Source organism: Empidonax traillii, unplaced genomic scaffold (assembly GCF_003031625.1).
Source record: "Empidonax traillii isolate 1590-97213 ecotype Southwest subspecies unplaced genomic scaffold, ASM303162v1 scaffold5:size3517227, whole genome shotgun sequence".
Taxonomy (NCBI): Eukaryota; Metazoa; Chordata; class Aves; order Passeriformes; family Tyrannidae; genus Empidonax; species Empidonax traillii.
Window position 1 is genome coordinate 454,348 of NW_020955198.1, and position 20,758 is coordinate 475,105.

Below are 20,758 nucleotides of genomic sequence, written 5' to 3' on the forward strand. Positions count from 1 at the left end.
AGTAAAGTTACTCTATTTTTAACCCTGAGGTTCTGCTTTCCCTAAAACTGAAACTCAACCCAAGGAGGGCAGCTCCTGCAAATATTCCACTAAAGACAGAGATTAACAAAATGGAAAATTGCTATATTTTTCCTCATGCCTAAATGTAAAATGACTTCGAGTTCACAAGTTAAACTCGCTAGAAACCTAAGTCTCCGAATGGCCCTTAAGTCTAGGGCAGCGGGGATGCTCAAGGGCAGAGCCGCGAACCTGGGAACATGGACTGTGCCGACAGAGGCCTCCCACCTCCAGTGTCTCCATGTATTTTCTGCTTCTTTTTAAGATAAAAGTACCCGCAGTGTAGGGAAGAGAAAGTTAAGTGTTTTCAGATGGAAAAGGTTAATACAGAGCGGTTTGTCCGCTTGAACCCACAGCTCTGACGTGGGCAGACGGCCCGAGCTGCATGAGCAGCATTTCCCGACACGGCCGAGCGGTCTCCGGCGCCGTCCCCCTCCCGGGGACACGGGGGACCCTGACAACTCGACGGCGGCTCCAGGACGACCGCCGCGACCTCCCTCCGCACTCCTCCCGCAACTTCACGGAGGGGGCCCGCGGGCCGCCCCCGGGGGCCGCCCCTCCTTCGCCGCCGGGGTGGGATCGCTGCTCTGCCCTCCCCAGGGCAGGGCCGGCGGGTCCGGTGCCGCGCTGGAGCGGAGCGGAGCGGCGGGCGGGTGTCGGGGCGATGCCGGTGGTGTGGCTGCGGCTCCCGGCCTGCTGCCTCCTCCTCCTGCTGCTGCTGCTGCTGGGCGGCCGCGGCACCGCCGCCCTCGGCCGGGACGCGGTGCCTTCCCTGCGGAGTGAGTGACGCCTCGGGGTCGGCCCGGGGGTGGGGGGCGGCGCGGCGGGCGGGAGGCAGCGGCGGCGGCCGCGCTCCGTGCCGGGCGGAGCCCTTGGCCCCTTCACCCCCCGCCGTCCCGCAGCCCCGTCCCGCCCTGCGCAGCCCGGGGGAAGAGCGCGGGTTTCCCGCCCCGGGCGCTGCAGAGCCCCGGCGGCTCCGGGCGCTGCGGGATTCCAGGACGTGCGTCTGCTGGGGGTCAGCCCGATCCGCACAGCGGTGAGGGAATCTGGGGGGACGAAGAGCAGGGGACGCGCACTGAGCCCCTGGGGAGCTGCCCCGCGCCCTATGCGTCCTCCTTGCTAATTATTCTGCTGCCCGTTGCGGTCCTTGCACCCGGACAAAATATGGATCGGTTTGTTTTTTTTTTTTTTTCTCCTTCCCAGTAAATTCCAGTTACTTTCTCTGTTACCACATAAGCAATTTTCACTGTTTTTTTGGGTGAGGGGGAAGGAAGTGGGAGGTAAGGAGGAAGGAAATGAAGATATCTTATCCTCTTAGTTTTGTTGCAGCAGTTTATTCCCAATTAGCTCTGTTGAACCCATGTAAACAGGAACTTGGAGGTACTGGTCAGCAATCAGTTCTTCATCTGGGGCTGCACATCAGCTTCAAACTTCACTTCTGGAAGTCTGTTTCTTGTCATCTTGTCCTTCTGGGGAGGGACAGGATGTAGGAGAAGCAGCTGTTTTCCAAAGGCATCCCTCCACCTTGTCAATTTCTGAAGCATAGACTATCTTCTTTTCTCCTTGGGTCTTCTGGGGCTTGCAGCTGCAGCTCTTTGGGCACAGAATTCTCCCTGACATCAGGAGCTTTGTAACAAAACCCTTCTTTGTGAGCAGCTGTAAAATGGATGGTGTAGCTTTGGAAGCTGAAAGGAGAGGATCCTGGAGGCATTCCCAAGGCTTGATGTTGCTCCAGTTGTCTCATTGCCCCACTAGAAGACAGAGCTGAGCTGGGGCCTGTGAAGTTGTCACTGAGTCTGCCATCTCTCATGTCTTACTTCTGCCATGAGCTACTTCTATCACTACGTGGTAGTCCTCAGGCCAGCACAGCTCTCTTGTCAATTGCATTTTGTAATTGGGAAATGGGAAACTGCATTTGGAAGAGGGCTGTGTGGCTCAAGAATTATGGGCTGGCTGTTCTTGGCATAAATTGCTGCAGAATGAAAAAAAGGACGTTATCCACAGAGATCATCCAGCTGTGTTATTTCTGCAGGCTGTGCAAGAACCTTATCTTTTCTCAGCAGTCATTGCAACTTTTAAGAGCCTTTCAGATAAAAGGTTTCAAAGGCTGAGAATCCTTCACCTCTGGGTTGTGGTGTTGCTCCCCCCACCCCAGGAGGGTGCTGTATGGGACCTACTGTGTGCTGTGGAGATAGATTGTGAGTTTGATGGAGAAGTCCATCTAAGTGCGAATCACAGTATCATGGTGAATTAACCTCATTGATCAGTGTTTAGTGGTGGTAACATCACAGTTTTTAGTTATCCCGGTTTGTTATTAACAGTATATTTTCTTGGTCAACCAAAATAAGACCGCTGTGGGAAAGGCAGACCATAGCGTGAGAGGCAGAAGCCCTTTCTGTCTCTATAGAGACTATATGTGTTGCCCATGGAAGATTGGGCTGGATAAGAAGGATGAAACCAGCACAAACTACAAAACTTCACAGAAAACTCAAAAGCAAAGGGCCAAACTGGGTATCTGTCACAGTGTCTGATGGTTTTTCAGTGAGCTCAGACATATGAGAGCTATAGAGATACAGTGGATTAAAGGAACTTTGCTCTCCCCCCAGTGGTTAAGGACTTAACATAGGAGAACTGCCAGGTGCTTGGGAGATGCAATTACATACATTAGGCTGGTTCTCACCTGCTGCCCATCAGAAGGGCTTGCTCCTGCTCCTACGCAGGCTCCCAATCCCTATAGCCACAGGGTAAACAGCCCCTTTTACTAGTGATACAATCTGCAGTGCCACCTCTCTGTAAGTCTGGCTGCTTGATGTGTTCTATGCAGAATCTATAACTGAAAACCTCTTCATAATCTCTCTCTTCTGCTTGTTGTGTACACATTATATTGTTGAGCTGATCTCTTTTATGTCTGTTATGCAGCACTGTGATACTGCTGCTTGAAAAATCTTCCTGTTTTAGGGCTACAGCTAAGCTGTTTGTACTAAACTCAGACACAGCTTCTGGGTAGACCTCTGCATCTCATACTTTATTTGTGGCCTACATCAATTTGAGAGGACTTTTAAAATTATTATTATTATTATTATTATTATTATTATTATTATTATTATATTTAGTGCTTCAGTATGTTAAGTGTTGTGAATTACAGCAGTTTGAAAGTACACATGGCAGAAGTTATCACTGTAAAATTTCACAGGCAAAATGGAAGAAGTGCTGCTCAGGTTTCCAGTGCATAATCTCCTGAGGCATAAAATAAGTATCTTGCATATAATGTAAGAGGAACTACCTAGGTTAATTACCATTGGATTTCAGAGTGAATCAGGCTTATATTTTGCTGATTTCCAGTTCCTCAGCTGCCCTCATTTTTTTTCAGTCTATATGCTCTTAAACTTTTGCTCCTAAGACATTAAATAGCTGACTATTTTTACATACTTGTGATGTCAGTGAATTTCTGCATGATTCCAAGAAATCTAGGATATCAGGCTAACCGCACAACATCTGCTCTTGTGGAGAGTAGTTGTGTAGTTGAATAATATGCATCCAATAAGGAAGGCATACTTTAACCATTGGCCACCAATTCTCATGGTATAGATAAATATTACCCTTTCTGTATCCTATTTACAATGCAACTTATTTTCTTTCTGTCTCTATAGTCACAGAGAGTGAAGAATGAATACAGTAGAGAATATGGTCATGTCAACCTTACACTTTTTAGCTTTTATTTTAATTGCACTCTCCAATCTACCCCAGGGACTTATTTTACAATATACAGCACTTCATGTAACATTTAAATCTTTACTCCATTACTGGTATTTCTCAGTGACCAGTGGGTTTTTTCCTTTAAACATGCCTAATGTTTTTGGGCACTTCATTTTTTTTTCTTGGCTATCCAACATGAGAAATATTGCTTAGACATATTTTCGTGAGCTTGCAAGTATTCTACATGTTAAAAACTCAACTGGAAATAAATTTAGACCAGTAGTCTTGTTTTTTGAAGTGCCATTTATTTTGATGGGTATTTTCAGGTTGATTCCTAAATAGCTCCAATTAAAACATTTGTCTTTTGATACTGTTTGTTCAATTGCAGTATTGTACAGTCTGAAAGTTTGAGGTTTTTTCTCCCCTACAGATAAAGGGATATTTATTATCCAGAGTGAAGATTCCAACTTGTGCATTAAAGCAGAGACAGTTGGCCTTGTTCTGGAAGACTGCAGTCAGCCCTCAGAAGACATGTTATGGAAATGGGTATCCAATCGTCGTCTTTTCAACATAGGGAGAAGTACCTGTCTTGGACTGAACATCAGTAGACCAGAACAGCCATTAAGTATGCTTGAATGTGATTCAACTCAGTACTCGTTATGGTGGAACTGTGATGGAAAAGCATTAGTTGGTGTATCAGAGTACAAATTAGCTGTTGAAAACAGCAAACATATTGTGGCCAAAAAAAAATCTACTTGTCAGTGGAAACAGTATATGTCCTATGATGAAGGCATTTGTGAACACCCATTTCAAGGTAAAAATAAAATTTTGTCATCAAAATATAGATAGGAAAAGTTTCAGAAGTTCTTTTGAAGGGAGTTGAGTTGCTTATGATCCTTTCCAGTCTCTATTGTGTTTTGAGACTCAAAGTTTGTGATTTTTTTTATGCAATGGTTGAGGTGAGCATACCACACTATTGATTTTTTTCATTAAATGGACCCCAAAAACCACCAGTATCCTTGCAAACCAGGAAAAACTCATTTCAAATGCTCTATCAAATAAAAAGGGGAACTCAGGATTTGTTGTTGCCTGTCCTGCAGCTTTCATTATCAGATAAACCCAAAGAGAGATAAGAAAGGATTTGGAATTCCCATCACTGAAAATCAGTCTGTAATTGCAGTGTGCATGGACCAATATTTGTGACGTTGAGCACGTGGCTTCTGAACATGCGAAACTGTGAAACACATAATTTTGATTAATCCTGCTATACAGCTAGTGAAGGCGTAGGAATGTAGCTCAAGATCCAAGTTTTCAGACCTGAACAGTTTTCCAGGTATAAGGGCTAAGACAAACTCACTGAGTACAAACAGCAGCAACCCATACCTTGACCCCTTCCTCAGCATTTCTGTAGAGGGAAGGACTTAGTGTTTGCACAGTGTGTCTTAGACTGGAGCTGTTAATTCTCCCTTTTTGAACCGGGTGTTTGGGTTGCAGATCTGGTCTCAGTGGTTTCCTCTGTAGGTGTATCTGTGCTTGGCCTCTGTTCTCACCAAAGCACTTTTGGGAGCTATGATAACTGGGAAAGCACTGCAGCATCCAACCTCTTCTTTCAAACCTAGTGGAATTTGTACTTCAGGCCCAACACTTGCTGTGTACATATAACAAGATGGAAGTAGCTATAATATTGCCACATCTGTGAGAAGAGGATTGACCTTTGGCAGGCACTTCTAGCCAGGTTTCAGGACCAAAGTATTTAATTCCATGGCAAAATCTCTTTCACCTCCAGGTTCCATTTTCCCCCTTCCTTCCTAGCTCATGCATATGCAAATGCAAGCCTGTTAATCCACCAGGTTAGGAGAGGGAGGATAGTTACCTTCAAAGAAAAAAAAAAAATATATATATATAACTATGGTAAGAAATCCGTGGCTATTGAATTTGGTTTCTTGCCAGGACTGAGGTAATCCCTTGTAGCTCTATAGCTAGCAGCATGGTAGCAGGCAGACAGAGGAGCAATCCTGACTTTTTTTGACCTGTTCTTTGTGTCACCTGTTCATATCAGAAGGCTTTAAAGGGGATTTACAATGTGTAAACTGCTCTTTTATATATGCACAGCCAGCCATTAACTTTAGAAACCTCTATGAACCTGGCAGTATGTAATGATTTTGCAGTTGAAGGACTTTGATCTTAAAGCTAGCAACCTGGGATCTTTGACAAACAATTTCATTCCAAGTGTGATTGTGGTTCTTTGACCTATTTTAAAAGGTCTTAGGTTAAGGAGACACTCACTGAGGTAAACCTTTTACAGCTTTCAGTTGCACTGGATTCTCTCAATATTTTGATCCCCAAAGTACAAGAGGAAAATATTTAAATATTTTGAAAGGCACTGATTGTGACAACAGATGTATGTAACATCAATTCTTTAGCTATGCTATTTTTCTCTGTGGGATAAAAGCTTATTTTTTAAAGCGTATTTAGTATTCCTTTGTCTTTTAAATTTCCTTTCCCATAGAATAACAAAGAGAATGGAAAACACATTAGAAATCCACTTTATAAAGTGTGGGAGGAGCAGGGGAAATAATGCTAAATTACTTGTCTGTCATAGGCTAATAAATAAGTAAAGTTTGCATCTGAGCATGGACTGATTTAGCTAACTACTGTTTTATGTAGTATCTCTGAAACACAAGCACAGGCTTTATGTGTTAATTGATCAAGTTTGGGATTTGTGTTGTTTTGTTTGGGTTTTTTTCCATTGCAGTAATTTACGAGAATGTACCTTATGGTGGCAAATTTCATAAACTGTTATTTCCAGAACCTCTTTATTGAAATTATGTTGCTTACACTTGGAATGCTGTGTTATCAATTATAAATTAAAATTAGAAAATAATTTTAGAGACTTTATTTTTATCATTGCTGGTAAATGCATATGGGAATGAAGGAATTTTTGTGGTCTGCATTCTTTTAATCTCTGCATTTTGTTTTTCCAGAAACATACACCTTGCTGGGAAATTCTTTTGGTTTCCCATGTGTTTTTCCCTTTAAATATAAGAACAAGTGGTATTATGAGTGTACTAGAGATGAAAAGGAATCTGACTGGTGTGCCACAACAACTTACTATGAACAAGATGAAAAATGGGGGTTTTGTCCAAATGCTGGTAAGATGTTGCTTGTTTTCTTTCTCCTCCTACCCCCTAAGAGGTTGTTCTTTATTAGTAATACTAGGATGCACTCTGGTTTTGGATTACTTCTCTTCTGTTAGAGGGCAGTGTCTCTTTAAACAACACAAAGGCAGGCTTTAGCAAATTTTATCGTGATTTATCATGTTTGACCCTTGGAGACTCAAGTCCTCATCCCAAAAGCAAAACTACAGGGAGTGAGCAGAAGGATGTTACTCTGTGCAGCCCATTGACCTTACCCTGCAGCTAAACATCTCTGTACTCTGTCCTAGTGATATATAGGCAGCTTTTCTGAAACACATAAAGTGAGGGTTGTCTTGCAGATTCACGTTCTGCTTTTGACAACATTACATCTTGCACATTCCTTTTCTTCTATGCACTGCTTGGACTCATCTTGGGCCTAAAACACTAAGAAACAATAGCTTTGAAAATACTTGCTGTTGAATAGATTTTGGATGTATAATCTTTGTGAATATTCCAGCTTATTGTGTAAATAAGCAAAATAGTATCTTCTAGCAGCAGAAGTGGTTTGGAAAAGCCTTCCCTGCTCAAGCTATGTTTCTTAAGCATCTTAAAAACAGCTGTAAATATGTCTTTGTAATGTTTTTTTTTTGGGCAACTGTTAAAATAGATGGTATTTTCAGCCTTGCTTATACTTTGTAATTATAGTAAATTTATTCTCTTGAGTACAAGATTCAAGAGATCCAGCGACTGTTGCTCCACAAGTTGGGTGAGTTGTTCATAGTTTGAATATTTCAACATTCAACTTAAGAAACAAATGGTTATCTGGAAAAAATTAAAACATACTCTTTCGGCTTTATGAGAGCTGTGAAAATCACCACCAGCTGCAGATCAGTTCCTGAGTATTTTATCAACCACATGAAATGTGGAGCAACATTTTATTTCATTACTGCCCTATTTCCGTGTGTTCTTTAACAAAGGAACAGGAAAGGTGATTGTAATCGTGCTTCCATTGGGATACTGCTGTCATTAATTAATTGAATTGTTCAAGGTGTTATGTTTCTGATTAGTTTGGAGACTTGGGCGTGTTGGTGACGAGTCTGTTTTTGAGTAGACAGTGGCTGTGACAGTTTTTGGAAGACGAACCCCAACACTCACATTTGCTACCAGTTCAACCTTGTGTCCGTGCTGAGCTGGCATGAGGCACGGGCCACCTGTCAGCTGCAAGGAGGAGACCTGCTGAGTGTCACCGACCCCGAAGAGCAGAACTACATAAGTAACTTAAGCAGTAAGTAGGCATTTCTCTGGGTAACTTGTAGGAAACCTGTAGTTAGGTCTGCTCTTTACCCATGCAAAGGGATACATTTTAAAGCTTAATACTCTGTGTGATGTCTCTCCCGTTGCTGCCTGTGGGGCTTTGTCATGTAACACACCTCAGTAGCTGTTTGAAAAAGCAAGGATGAAGCTAAGTTCCCACCATAATAAACTGAAGTGCAGAAGTGGTGGTATCTGTTACACAGGAGTGTAATTTTCTTAATTTTCCCTCCCCACAAAGGCTCCCATTCATTCTGCAGCTGTGGTTAGGGAGTGTGTTTGTTTAATTTGGAGAATTATACAGGTATCTACCTTCTCTGCAATGTACCCTGGTGTCCCTTTCTTATCTTAAGTTTGCTTTGTAAGCTGGACTTCACCAAATGTGAATGACAAGAACATTTACGGAGCAAGCATCGCAGAAAAAATGTGCAGTGCCTTCTGACAGCATGGCTTTTGTGGGTATTTTAGTGTATGTGGAGAAGATCAAGCTGAGGAATGGGTGGTAGAGCTCTAACACAAAAGGCTGCCTTGGATTTCTTTCCCATTGCTTCCCATTATTACTGGTTTTCAATAACAGGATATAAGGTAACAGGAAGTTTTAAAAATTATTTAATTAGCTTTTTGATATGCCTTCAAGACGTTGAAGGGACTGAAAGTTGTTTGGTTTATGGAAAGCTGAAACAGGCTAGCTGTTATGTAGCTGCTTGTTTTAGATTTAACTTCTAAGGTCAGCAACAACTTCTGCAGGAAGGGTTTGCAAGATGAGTGGCCTTCTAAGGATTACAAACTTCTGAGTTTATTCCTTTTCATCTTTGTGTTGATTAACAAAGTAACAAGTTAGGAGAGCAGATGTGTCTGGAGATATTTTAAAACATGGGGAAAGCATGAAGTAATACTTTGTTTATTTTTTCTTTTTCAGGGCAGTTAAACGCCACAGACATGATGCTGTGGATGGGCTTGAATCGCTTGGATGATGATGCTGGCTGGCAGTGGTCAGATGGAGCACCACTGATGTTTGTGAACTGGAGAGCAAGTACTTGATGTTCCTCTTGGATATGTTATAGCAGCATACACTGCTGTTCCTATAGCTATATTAGAAAATTGAATTAATTTTTTTGTTGTTTTTTAAATATTTGTTTGTATTCATTAACTGAAAGCCTTTCTAGGGATGTAACATAATTGAGGTTAGATCTGTTCACAGCATTAATGGTCTACCTTTTTAGTCATTTACTTTTAAAGGTATTTTTAAGATTCCAGTTGCATATTTAAAAAATGTAGCTGGTTTCATGGAGGAAAGGAGTTTCAATTTGTTTATGTTAACATGCTGTAATTAACACTGGCACATTAACATGAGCTTTGTGACTTGGTTTGCTACATTTTAATGTCTGTCCACCAGCAGATATCACATAGACACTAGAGCTTGTTTCATCCTCTCATCTGATAGCTGCAGCCAAGGAGGCATTGCCACACATATAATTCACAGTCAGTGTTCGACTGTCCATAGTATTGGTGTAATATTACTAGAAGTTTGGGTGTGCAGGGATGTTTGTACCTTCATTCAATAAGATGCAGAGAACCCAACAACACCATTTTTCAAGTAAGAACTGATGTTTTATAATTTTGTGCTTCTCAAAAATGTGTTTGCAGATATCTCTGATAACCGTTTTAGAGAAAATCATTGTGCAGTGATCAATCCAAAGTCTAAGTATGGCTGGCACAGTTATTTATGTGAATCTGGATTGCCTTTTGTATGCAAAAAATATTTAAATAAGACAGAGCATGAAACATTGGGTAAGTCTCTTAATGTTACTGTATCTTATTTGTGGGTGTGCAGGGAGAACAAGTGAAGCCACCTGAATATAAAGTCAGCAGAACAGAGTCTGACCTGCACTAAATGTGTCAGTTTGATAGTTTAAGTTAAATGCAGTTAATTTTAACTTATGTATTAACACTTTCTTCTGTTTATATTCAGTTGTGGAAAACATGTTGAGAGTCTTAAAACTAACAAATAATTTTATTATAAATAGCACTTAATTGATTACATGATCAGAATGCTCATTCTCTTTATATTACAGTAAGAGCCATGGCTTTGCATTGGAAAATAGGTTTTCATTGTGGATGGAATTAATCAGGGGCACACAGTGAAGAAAGTTTTATAAATGCAGCTCAAAATTTGCAGTTATTTTTATGATGTGCTGTATTTTTGATATACCAAAAAAGCATTATACATATATTTTGTGTTTATATAGTGAGTATAGGATATATAGTATATAGAATGACTCAGACTGCCATTCTGTCTGCAAGTTAAGCACAGAATTGAGTCTATTCTAACATAAACTCTTATTAGATAAGAGAAACTTACATGGGTTCAACTTCTTCCTGACAGCTTAAAAGAAAGTTTGGCTACTTGTTTCAGCTAATAAGAAAAGACTTACCCAAACTTTTTGTAGGCAATGCATCTGAAAAATGCTGACATAAGCTCAAAGCTTATCTGACTCTGAATCATATTCAGAAGTAATAAGGGAGATACAATATGTTTTAAACTGAATTAGTGTTTGCACTAGTCCAGCAGCCCACATGGTTGAATCATCAAATAAAGTGGAAGAAATTTCAGTTTGCTTGGTAGGTGATGTTCCATAGAGGATGTGTTTTGGCCTCCTTAAGTCATCTTGGAAAATTCTGTTTTCAACATTTGAAGATTAAAAAAAAATTAAATCTCTGAATGTGTTATGAACATAACCTTGGCAATTCCATCTAATGTATGTGAACTTTGTATGCTCATTTAAAAGATACATGGAAGTATTATGCCACTCGTTGTGCCACTGGCTGGTACCCACACCATCGCAACTGCTACAGATTTCATAAAGAGGAGAAGAGCTGGAATGATGCTTCTCTCTCGTGCCAAAGTGAGAGTAGTGGGCTCATTAGTATATCCTCCATGGCAGATGAAGAGCTGCTACTTAACTTGCTTGAAAGTGGTGAGTTTGGGGAGTTCAAGCATGCAGTGTTTCTTGGTGTTTTGTGGTGCTCTTTTGTGCAGGCCTTTAACATTTTTAGCCATCTAAGCATTATATCACATGGCATGCCTAAATGATGTTTACAAAAAAAGAAAACACAATCATGCTCCTCCTAGGAGTCCTATAAATGTATAGAGTCACCTGATTTAGAAACAATTCTTAAAATATGAATCCAAAAAGTAGACACAGTGGGGCTGCAGTAAACGTAGCTATCTTTTGTCCCTTCCTAGTTTTGCTTGGTTCTTTGCAAACTGTTGCAAAATATTCAGTGATCAACCTTATAGTAGAATTGTGCATAGAAGCAGAACCAATTCAGCTTATCTTTTGCTTTCAAGCTGGCCTCGTCCACACTGCAAAGTTGCTGCTGCTAGTATGAGGTCAGAGTCCCTTTGATGTCAGCAGGGTGTATCAAAGGAGTTCTGCTAGTTCCCATTGTCCTAAGAGGTAGCATAATTATACAAGGAACTTAATGAACAAAAACCCTTTGATGCATCAACGCCAAGACTTTTGTTGTCATAACAGCCACAAAGAAAAGTGAATATTTTCTGCTTGCCACTGACATCAGTGTACTGGCAGAGATGCACAGTTTTGCCAGTTTAAGCCTCCCAGAGTTTGGTCACAGTTACATGTGGAGATTAGGAGATTAACCATTGCATCATCTTCCACCCCTCCATAGATACCAAATACCGTTATTTCCAGAGATGCTGCAAGGGGTAGATGTAACCTCTCTTAACTTATATTCAGCTTCAAAGCCTGCTACTTCTCTCTCTGGCCTGCTTCAGGCTTGTCTTCAGAAGAAGGGCTTACAGGCCTGAAAGCCTGACTGCTTTTTCTGTTTGTATTAACTGGTCAGGTAAGACATTACATCAAACCGCAAGCCTTGTCTTTCCGATGTTTGTCAGCCTCTGTGGCTGTAAATGTGCTGTCACTGGAGCCTATAAGCGCTTAGAGAAATGTAAAACTCAGTGTGCATGGAAAGATTTTAAGAAGAAATATTTCATTTCAGTGTCAGTTTTTCTGCACCGTGCACTTCAGAAAAGAACATATGATCCTAATTTGTATTTTTTCAGGATTTCAAAGCATATTATCGCGTATATTGTTCTATTTTTGAAACAATTTGGTTTTTGAGGGCAGTAGAAAATAATCTCATCAGTAGGGTTTCCTAAAGCTTATACAGCTTTTTTTTTCGCTGTAAGAAGGACATTCCTATGGAAATCCCATGAATAATTTTTAATGGTGGTGTAGATATTACAGGAAAAACAGGCTTTATTGCTTCACCATTAAAATCTGAACTCACTTATTCTTTTACAGAAAATGTAACTGAAACATGGATTGGATTATACAGTAATAACACCCCTGTTGTTTTTGAGTGGTCAGATAGCACCCCAGTAAAATTCTCTAATTGGCACAGCCAAGAACCTAACACCTTTCAAAGAACAGGACAACTCTGTGTTTCAGCACAAGGATCTGTAAGTTTTCTTTTTGAAATAATTAGACACTTTTCTTTTAGCTCATAATAATTTTGTTTCTTGCTGTGCATACTTTTTTAAACCAAGACCTGGAGTATGACTTTGTTTTTTGATTCCTAATATATTCATGTTTTGATAAATGCAATGTAGCCTTTAGAAACCAATGCATTTTCCAGTGCTGGTGCACAGAAAATTAATCATAGATTTTGAGCTTATGTTCAATATAAAATGGTACATACATAAAGCTTGCCAAATGAAAGAGAACAAATATGAGTGGGTATTTTGATAAAGTATTTTAAAATCCAAGTAGCGTGTATCATAATTTATTATGATCAGTTCTGGTCTTGGAAGCTTCAAATTCTTGTTTTGAAAAACTGTCAGCTGTGCCTATATTATCTTGGTGTCAATATCAATATATTTTATGTAGCATCTTTCAAAATCATAGCAGTTTAGGTCTACATGAAATTATAGAAGTTTACAGCAGGAAGACTGACCCAAAATCAGCCAGGGGTTTTAAAAGTGGGAGTAACGTTAAAACAATATATCCTGTCCTATCAGTATTCATGGCACTGTCAATATTTTTGTAGTTTAGTCATGCACTTACTTTACTTTTACAATTAACAGTACTTAAATTCACTAATACATGACTTACATAAGTAGCACCATAATCTTTTTTTTTTCCTTTTTGCAAAGTATGTTCTAAGTGTGGAAACTGTATCAAAAAGAGTTTATCTTGTCTCTACAGTAGTGTGTCCAGGTTGCAGTCTTTAACTCAGGGGAAAGCTCGAACAATTGCAATGACCTGGAAAAGTAGGTTTCTGTTGGAAGCAGAAAATAGGACTTTGTCAGCAAACTGAGTAAACCATGACTTTGTGAATCTAAACTCCACAACTGTAACAAAGTGTAAATAAACAAATGAAAGTGTAAAATACAAAGGAAAAGGAGGTTCAAGATAAAAATTTTCAAGCATTACTTTTGGTGCATGTCCAAGATGTACAGATCTGCAAAAATTATATGATACAAACTTTGTAAGATCTTGAGTAGGGACTGTTCAAATATAAAGATTAATCTTACAAAGAACTAACAAGAAAGTAAGTGCTCTGGCACGGCCATAGTGTTAGTTAATTAAGATGCATTACATCCCAAAGACTGATTCAAAAAGACAAAACCCATTTGTATGATTGATTTGAGAATCCTTCTGACAGTGCTGGTGGAAATAAATGATCTGTCTAAGGACAAATATATGTAGTGAGAAAAAATATTTATTTTTTACTGAAGAGTTGAGGAGAGAGTGTAATCTGTGTATAGATATGCATAAGAATATGAATATGTACAGAATGTACTTCTTTTTATCCCTTAGGAGGGACGTTGGAAGATTAAAAAATGTGAAGACAAATCTTTCTACATTTGCAAAAAAGCAGGGGAATTTGATAATGTCTCTCCTGAACTGGAATCAAGTTGTCCAGAGGTAAGGGAGTTTGTGGTTGTTTTAGAACCATACTTTAAAAATAGAATTATATGAGAAACCTGTAAATATAGCTACAGTACACGTAGATGTAAGTAGATAATTGTAGTTTTTCAGATTAAAGATGTGCATGTTTTGCTAGGAAAAAAATCTCATTGTTTGCTTTAAAAGTATGTAAACTAATTTTTAATGTAATATTACAAGCTTTCAAAAGATGTCTTTCATGGCTTGATATGTTGTCAGTGTTTGTGACCCAAGTTCCTCGATCAAAAGTGAAATCCCTTTTGTCCACCATCTGTGCAAATAATGACTGTTATATGATGCCTCATCCCACACATGGTTTTCATACATTGAAATGGAATGTCAGGATGAAAAACAATCAGTTCCATTGACACAGAGAGTGAACTCTTCCACTCGTACATTAGCTTTCCATTTACTTTCCAACAAAAATGGGAAGGAGCACAGCTATATCACTAGGACATTTGCATCAGGTTTTCAGGCTTTTAAGCTCTGCATTCTGCTAGTAAAAAAGTAGCGTGTAAAGTATGATTTTGTTTGTCATCAGTTCCTTTTCACAGTGTGAGAAGAGCAAATTTTTAGGCTTTATTTTTTTCAATACTCTAGAGTCAAAAATCTCCCTTCTCTGACTTGATTTACTATTTAGCCTATTGCCTTCCTTTTTTAAATTTCATGTTCATGTTTCTTGAGAAATGAAGAACAACCAGTTCAGTTGAATTATAAGAAGGTTGAAACTCAGCTGTTTGGAGTCAGTCACAGTATTTCCCCAGACATAAAGTGGTCAGATCCAGCATTTTTCTCATACCATTATGGAAGTTACTACTTTGTTCCAGCTTTGCATTTCCAAAGTTTAGGGTAATTGCATTAATTTAGTTTGGACCTAGGTATTTCATCACTCAAGAATTTTGTGTGCTATGAGTGTGAGAAAGGTTTTTCACAGTCCTGACCAGTAAAATAGTGCAGAGCATCAAGATTTCCTTGACCAGCTGTAGTCAGCAGTTTGAGGGCACTTCAGCTTCTCAATCCTCTGCCTCACAGGCTCGAGACTCAAGACAATGAGTCACTTGTCGTAAGTATTTCAGTCTGCTCTGGCAAATTTCCTACTCAGCATAAATTTCTGCTTGCTGATGTTTCACACCCTGTAAAAACATATACTGAAACCTCTTCTTGGTCTTTTGGCTTTGATAGATCCTTTTCTTTCCAATGTGAAAAAAGTTATTTTCAGTTAATCAGAGAAGTCAGTATTAAGTATACTCAAAGCTACATTTGATTTCAGACATTTTGTCTTGTCAACTTACTTTCAGCATTCAGTGTATTTGTTTTGCTAGCTTTTGGCCTAATTTTCTAAGGCTAGCTCTTTTTTTGATCCAGATTTACCTTTTTTCCATCCTTCTGTTGCTGACTTACCTTAAGTGTACAGAATGTCTATTGGCATTTCTCACATTTGATCTTTTGCTTCATTCATCTCATACTGCCATTCATGTTGGATTGCTAGTAGATTCTCAGGGAGCTTTGGCCTTGGGCACAGCTGTTTGCTTTTCTAAAGCTTTGTCGTCTTATGTGTTATTACTGAGCTTTTATCTCATGTTGATTTTAGGACTTGTACATCACATGAATGAGTCTTTAGCATTTCCTGTTGTTCTGATGAGGCAGTTTTTGCAATATGTCCATATAAAGTTACCAGAAACCTGAGCTCTTTTTTTTCCACCTACACTTTTTTCATCCTAAGACAAAAGAAGTGATAAGCACTTTCTTCCCTTAGCAGGCCAACTATTCTTTTTTCCTAGTTAGCAGGTAGTTACCGAGAATAGATGTTTTAATGCCAAGGTCAGATTCTCTGGAAAGTTTTCCTCAATACTGAAATAACTGTTCAAAATACTTTCTTTCAACTAGCTTTTGAAACAGGCCGTGGAGCTGACAACTGCTTGATAATCAAGTTGGAAGGTTCTGGGTACTGAACTGACTGTGTTTGTCCTAGTGACTTTCTCCAGTCCCCTACACTTCAGTTAGTGTATCAAAAGATAACAGTACAGTACTAAATTGAGCATTTGCCTTTATGGCTGTTGTAACAGGAGGGAATTATACTTTTAAGATGACAATTGCTGTTAAGGCAATAAAACTTTTCAGAGAAGTTAGGATGATTGCTTGTCTCCTTTGAACCAGAGCATTTATCACTCAAGAATTCTGTTGAAGGAAACCAGACATTTTCTGTTTCTTTCCTGTGTCCCCATAGAAGGTATTTTAGTCAGTACTTAACCCCCTTCCAGCCCTCAGTCCCAGAGTTTAAGTTCACTTCAAAGTGAGAGCAGCATTGCTGTATCCCCGCAGGACAACTGAGAGCCATCTGAGTCCCTGGGCACTTCATCTTCCCCATGAGAAATCCCAGATCTCGTTGGTACGGAGACAGAGAAGAGCCCCAAGACAGTTGTTTGCTTCTGTCTGCAAAGCCAGTGTCTGAGCAATGCAATTGTGTCGTTCAGGCGGAACCACAGAAGATGATACTGCAGTGTGTTTTGCACTGAGGAGGGTGATACTGAAAGGCAGCAGAGCTGTCAGCTGCCCCAACAGCAAGCACACTTCTAAGTAGAAGCTGAAGATTTACCAGATTCAGGATAGCTGAAGAATGTGCATAATGTTTTATTGTTATCCTGAATAGGTCTGTAGCAACTTCTTGTGCATTTCATTGTGCCTGAGGATGGATAGCAGAAAAAGAGCTTATCCCTTTCCCTTCTTTTTTCCTTTGCTGTTAATATCACCATCAAGCAGTGTTTGATGGTGTCCATCGGGGTGCTGTGCCTTGCTCCCCTTTGTGCAGTTTTGTGACCTCCCTGCAAGCAGCTCCTTCCTCAAGAAAAAGTGAGATTATCTGGTTCTCCTCTCTGTTTGTGGCTTCAAGATGGATTGGACAGAGATAGTGTATTATCTCTTAATTCTATGGATTGTTTAAAACATGCAATCAGGCAAGTATGCCACATGAAATCACACCAGCAGAGCTTAACACCAGTCCCAGTGATGTCTTCTGGACACTGTGGAATGTAAAATAGTAAGAAATAAAAGATTAATAATGAGATAAAATGAGGCAGGATTACCGCTGACTCAGTGTTCTGGCTCATCTGATAAACCATGAAAATGTATCATTTTGATTCTGCATTATTAGAGTAGGATGATGGTTAATATAAAATTTATTTTTAGGATTTAAGCTTTGAAATTTTGTTGAATTTATCCACATTCTCAGTGACCTTGAGGGTAACTGCTATCCAGCCACAGTAGAAAAGAGCTATAGGGATGCCAGTATCATCAGACAGGAAGTACAAAAGGGAATCAAGTTTTTAACATCTAATTATTAATAATCTATAAAATAATGTTCATTTCTTTTAAGGGATGGGAAAGACATGGTGGATATTGTTACAAAATCGACAGTACCCCTCGAAGTTTTGAACATGCTTCCAGTGGTTATTTCTGCCCATCTGCACTTGTATCAGTAACAAACAGGTAGTTAATCCTATTAGACAGTGAGAAGATACCTCTAACAAGAGCTATTCTAACTTAATAAAGTGTTGCATGGCAAAAGATATTACCATTATGAAATAATATTTGTGTGACAGGTGAGCATAATTACTAACATTGGTTAAAATCAAAGGTGTGCTTTGCTTTACTTTTTAATTGATAATTAATTTAGTAAAAAGCAACTGTTAGACTAATAAGCACTTACAGCAATGTGCACAAGTGAGCATACAGGAATCTGAACAAAATGCTTTCTACAGAGGTGTGTGACATCTTTAAGAAACTTTATACTTAGAAACTATACAGAAAAATTAAAATATGCTTATTTTTATAATGAAATATATAAAAGTTTCGTCCATATCAATGTTTTATAAATGTTTTTATTTATGTATGCATTTTACATGAGTTCTCAGCAAATAGGTAAGAGAGTAAATGTTTGAAAGCATTTGTCACTGTTTTCCCATGCTTTGTTACTATTTACCTCTGTTCCAGCTTTAGCAAAAGTTTCTTCCTCTGCAGATGTCCAGGTGCTTGGGTTTTCTCTGCTTTCTTTGTGATTTACTCTTTATGTTGGATTCCCATTGAAGTCTGAAATACTGATAGATAAATTACTTAGATACTTTAGCTACTGTGTATTTTTTGAGGGGGGAAAAAAAAACCAACAAAAAAAACCCCAAGCCCTAAAACACAAGGAGGAAATATCTGCTCCCTTTAGACTAGGAAAAGTACTATAACCACCAGCAATCAGATGACTAGTAGCCAGAAATTTTAGGAAAACACAGGCTACCTGAATCAGGATTTACATCAATGGGAATTTGTCCCGTCAGGTGGTTTCAGGATTGTGCACAATGTGTACAGTGCTGTGCTGCAGTGACACAGTAATCCTTTCAGGGAGGACAAGGGACAAATTCTTGCAACTGAGCATTGGCGGCCCAAATGTTGCAGGGAGCTGAGGGAATGCTGCACATCACTGGAAGCATGCTTATTTTATGGTTTTTTTAGTTTCCTTCTTCCTTCTGTGTGTAGCCATCACTAATTATTATGTTAGTTCCCAGTTCCACTGTTGGAGTAGCAATAATATGTTATTTTAGTTTTGGTGAGTTTTTTTGTTTCGTTGGTTGGTTGATTTTGTTTGGATTTGTGGTTTGTTTTTTTTTTAATTAATGCTGAGGTTTGTTGTTTTGGTGTGAAAAATGAAAATACTTTTCAGTTATTGATCCTAAAATATTCATTAAATAGCAAGTTGTAGAGGAAGTAAAACTGATATAAAAAGAGAACATACAGAGGAAGTGAAAATTAAATATGAGTTCTGAGTCACTCTCAGTGTTGCAGATACATTCCATTTTTTACATTAATGTCATTCCTATGGTACTTAGCCATTCTTTTCACATTGTGTAAAATCAGAAAGTCATGTAAGTCTTCGTGAAATTGCAAACTTATTTTGCTGTATGTTTTTTCATAGGCAGCTGGTTAAATGCACTCTTAAATTAAGCATTTTTGTATAATCCTATAGTAGTTATATCAGAATTAATTGCGTTTAGGTGACAGTTGGGTTACTGTATGCAACATTTATTACTTGCAAAAAGGTGTATATCTCTCACAAAACTTTAGTGAGGAAATTAAGGAAAAAGTGATTCTTTCTGTAGTCAGATCAACTAGTGCTTTGGCTCCTTCATTTCTGGCTTTTTAGTGCTCATTTGTGTTTCTGGTTCTAAAAGAATACTTCTGTACGAAGATTTTCCTTTCTTCTAGATCTTTTTCTGACCTCACTAACTTTTCTCCTTCATACAAGAAGTTTCTTATTTTTATTTGTGCATCATTAATATGTTCTGTCTTTATATCTTGTAATTCAAGCACTGAGCTTACAAGATTTCAATGTAGTGTTTCTTTTATGTGCTCAAATGCTGAAAAAAATTAGACAAAAGTTGTGACTTATACTACAGATTTTTTCCTGAAGATCCCCACAGCATTCTATAAGGAAAATTAAGTACCTCTTACATATTTTTCTCTTCTCACATAATGTAAATAATTTCATGAGAGCTATTCACTGAAATACCAATTTCCCTATTGTATTCTAAAAAACCTTTATCTCAATTATTTTATCAAGGTTTGAACAAGCTTTTATCAACAGCATGATCCACAGCATGGTAAAATCTGAGAGAACTTATTTTTGGATAGGGTTGCAAGACCTTAACAACACAGGAGAATACTTTTGGCTAAGTACAGCAAGAAAGAATCGCTCCGTGAGCTACACAAACTGGAACAAGTACCAGCCACGTGAGTAACATGCTGATAAAAAAAGCAGTGGCTTAGCAGTGACTGAAGAGTCCCAGTCCTTTCCTCCCTGCCTGGTCAAGAGAGCAGAGAGATAAGCTTGCATCTGCCACTCCGTAACTTCCTACCATGGACTGAGTTAGGTGAGTCGGCAGTTGTGGAGAAGCTGGAGCTTCCTTCCCAGATGTCCACCCAGGTGCTGTTATCGTGGGCTCCCGGTTGTGGTGGGATGCTGGATGCCACACTTCCCACGTGCTGGTGTGGTGAGGGGAATATTGATCTAGTGTTTCTTAAATGTGCTCAAATGCTGAAAAAAAAAAAAAGGGAGAAAAACTGTGGTTTGTGCTACAGACTTGTGCCCTAAGTTCCCCACTGCCAGGGCATCCTTGTATAGACAGCTAATCCGTGAAAAATTCTTTTCCAGTGAGGTGTTTTTCATGCATTTCTTTATGGACTTTAGTGCACTTGTAGTATATATGATATTTTTCAAAAAACATCAATAAAATTTCATACATTTCTTTATGGACTTTTCAAGGGCTTCGTGAGACTCCCTGCAAAAGGTCCTAGAGATGTTATGAGTTTTATTCAGTAACAGTCAGAGTTTGAAATTTGCATTTATATGAAAAAAGAGGTCAGAGATTGACAGATACCTTTCTGTGAATAAGAGCCTATATATGGATGTTTCTTCTTTTTCCCCTTTAGTTTGTTGATAGTTGATTTGCTTGTTTGATTTTGTTTGTATTATAGTAAATTCAAAGGAAAGCATTCCAACAAAACAAAAAGTGAAAAAAAATAAAATAGTTGTTCAAC

At 39.0% G+C, this 20,758-nt stretch overlaps 1 protein-coding gene across 1 annotated transcript in view; it reads left to right on the forward strand.

The window, feature by feature from the left end:
• Nucleotides 1-781: 781 nt before the first annotated feature.
• Nucleotides 782-20,758, forward strand: part of PLA2R1 (phospholipase A2 receptor 1) — a 38,134-nt gene continuing 18,157 nt past the window's right edge. Inside the window, exons 1-11 of the mRNA XM_027878493.1 lie at nt 782-836; nt 4,184-4,567; nt 6,738-6,905; nt 8,002-8,175; nt 9,121-9,234; nt 9,849-9,992; nt 10,991-11,179; nt 12,530-12,687; nt 14,048-14,155; nt 17,550-17,662; nt 19,782-19,951. Coding sequence (XP_027734294.1) covers nt 4,285-4,567; nt 6,738-6,905; nt 8,002-8,175; nt 9,121-9,234; nt 9,849-9,992; nt 10,991-11,179; nt 12,530-12,687; nt 14,048-14,155; nt 17,550-17,662; nt 19,782-19,951 — 1,621 coding nt within the window. The 5' untranslated portion in view covers nt 782-836; nt 4,184-4,284. The remainder of the gene's footprint in view (nt 837-4,183; nt 4,568-6,737; nt 6,906-8,001; nt 8,176-9,120; nt 9,235-9,848; nt 9,993-10,990; nt 11,180-12,529; nt 12,688-14,047; nt 14,156-17,549; nt 17,663-19,781; nt 19,952-20,758) is intronic.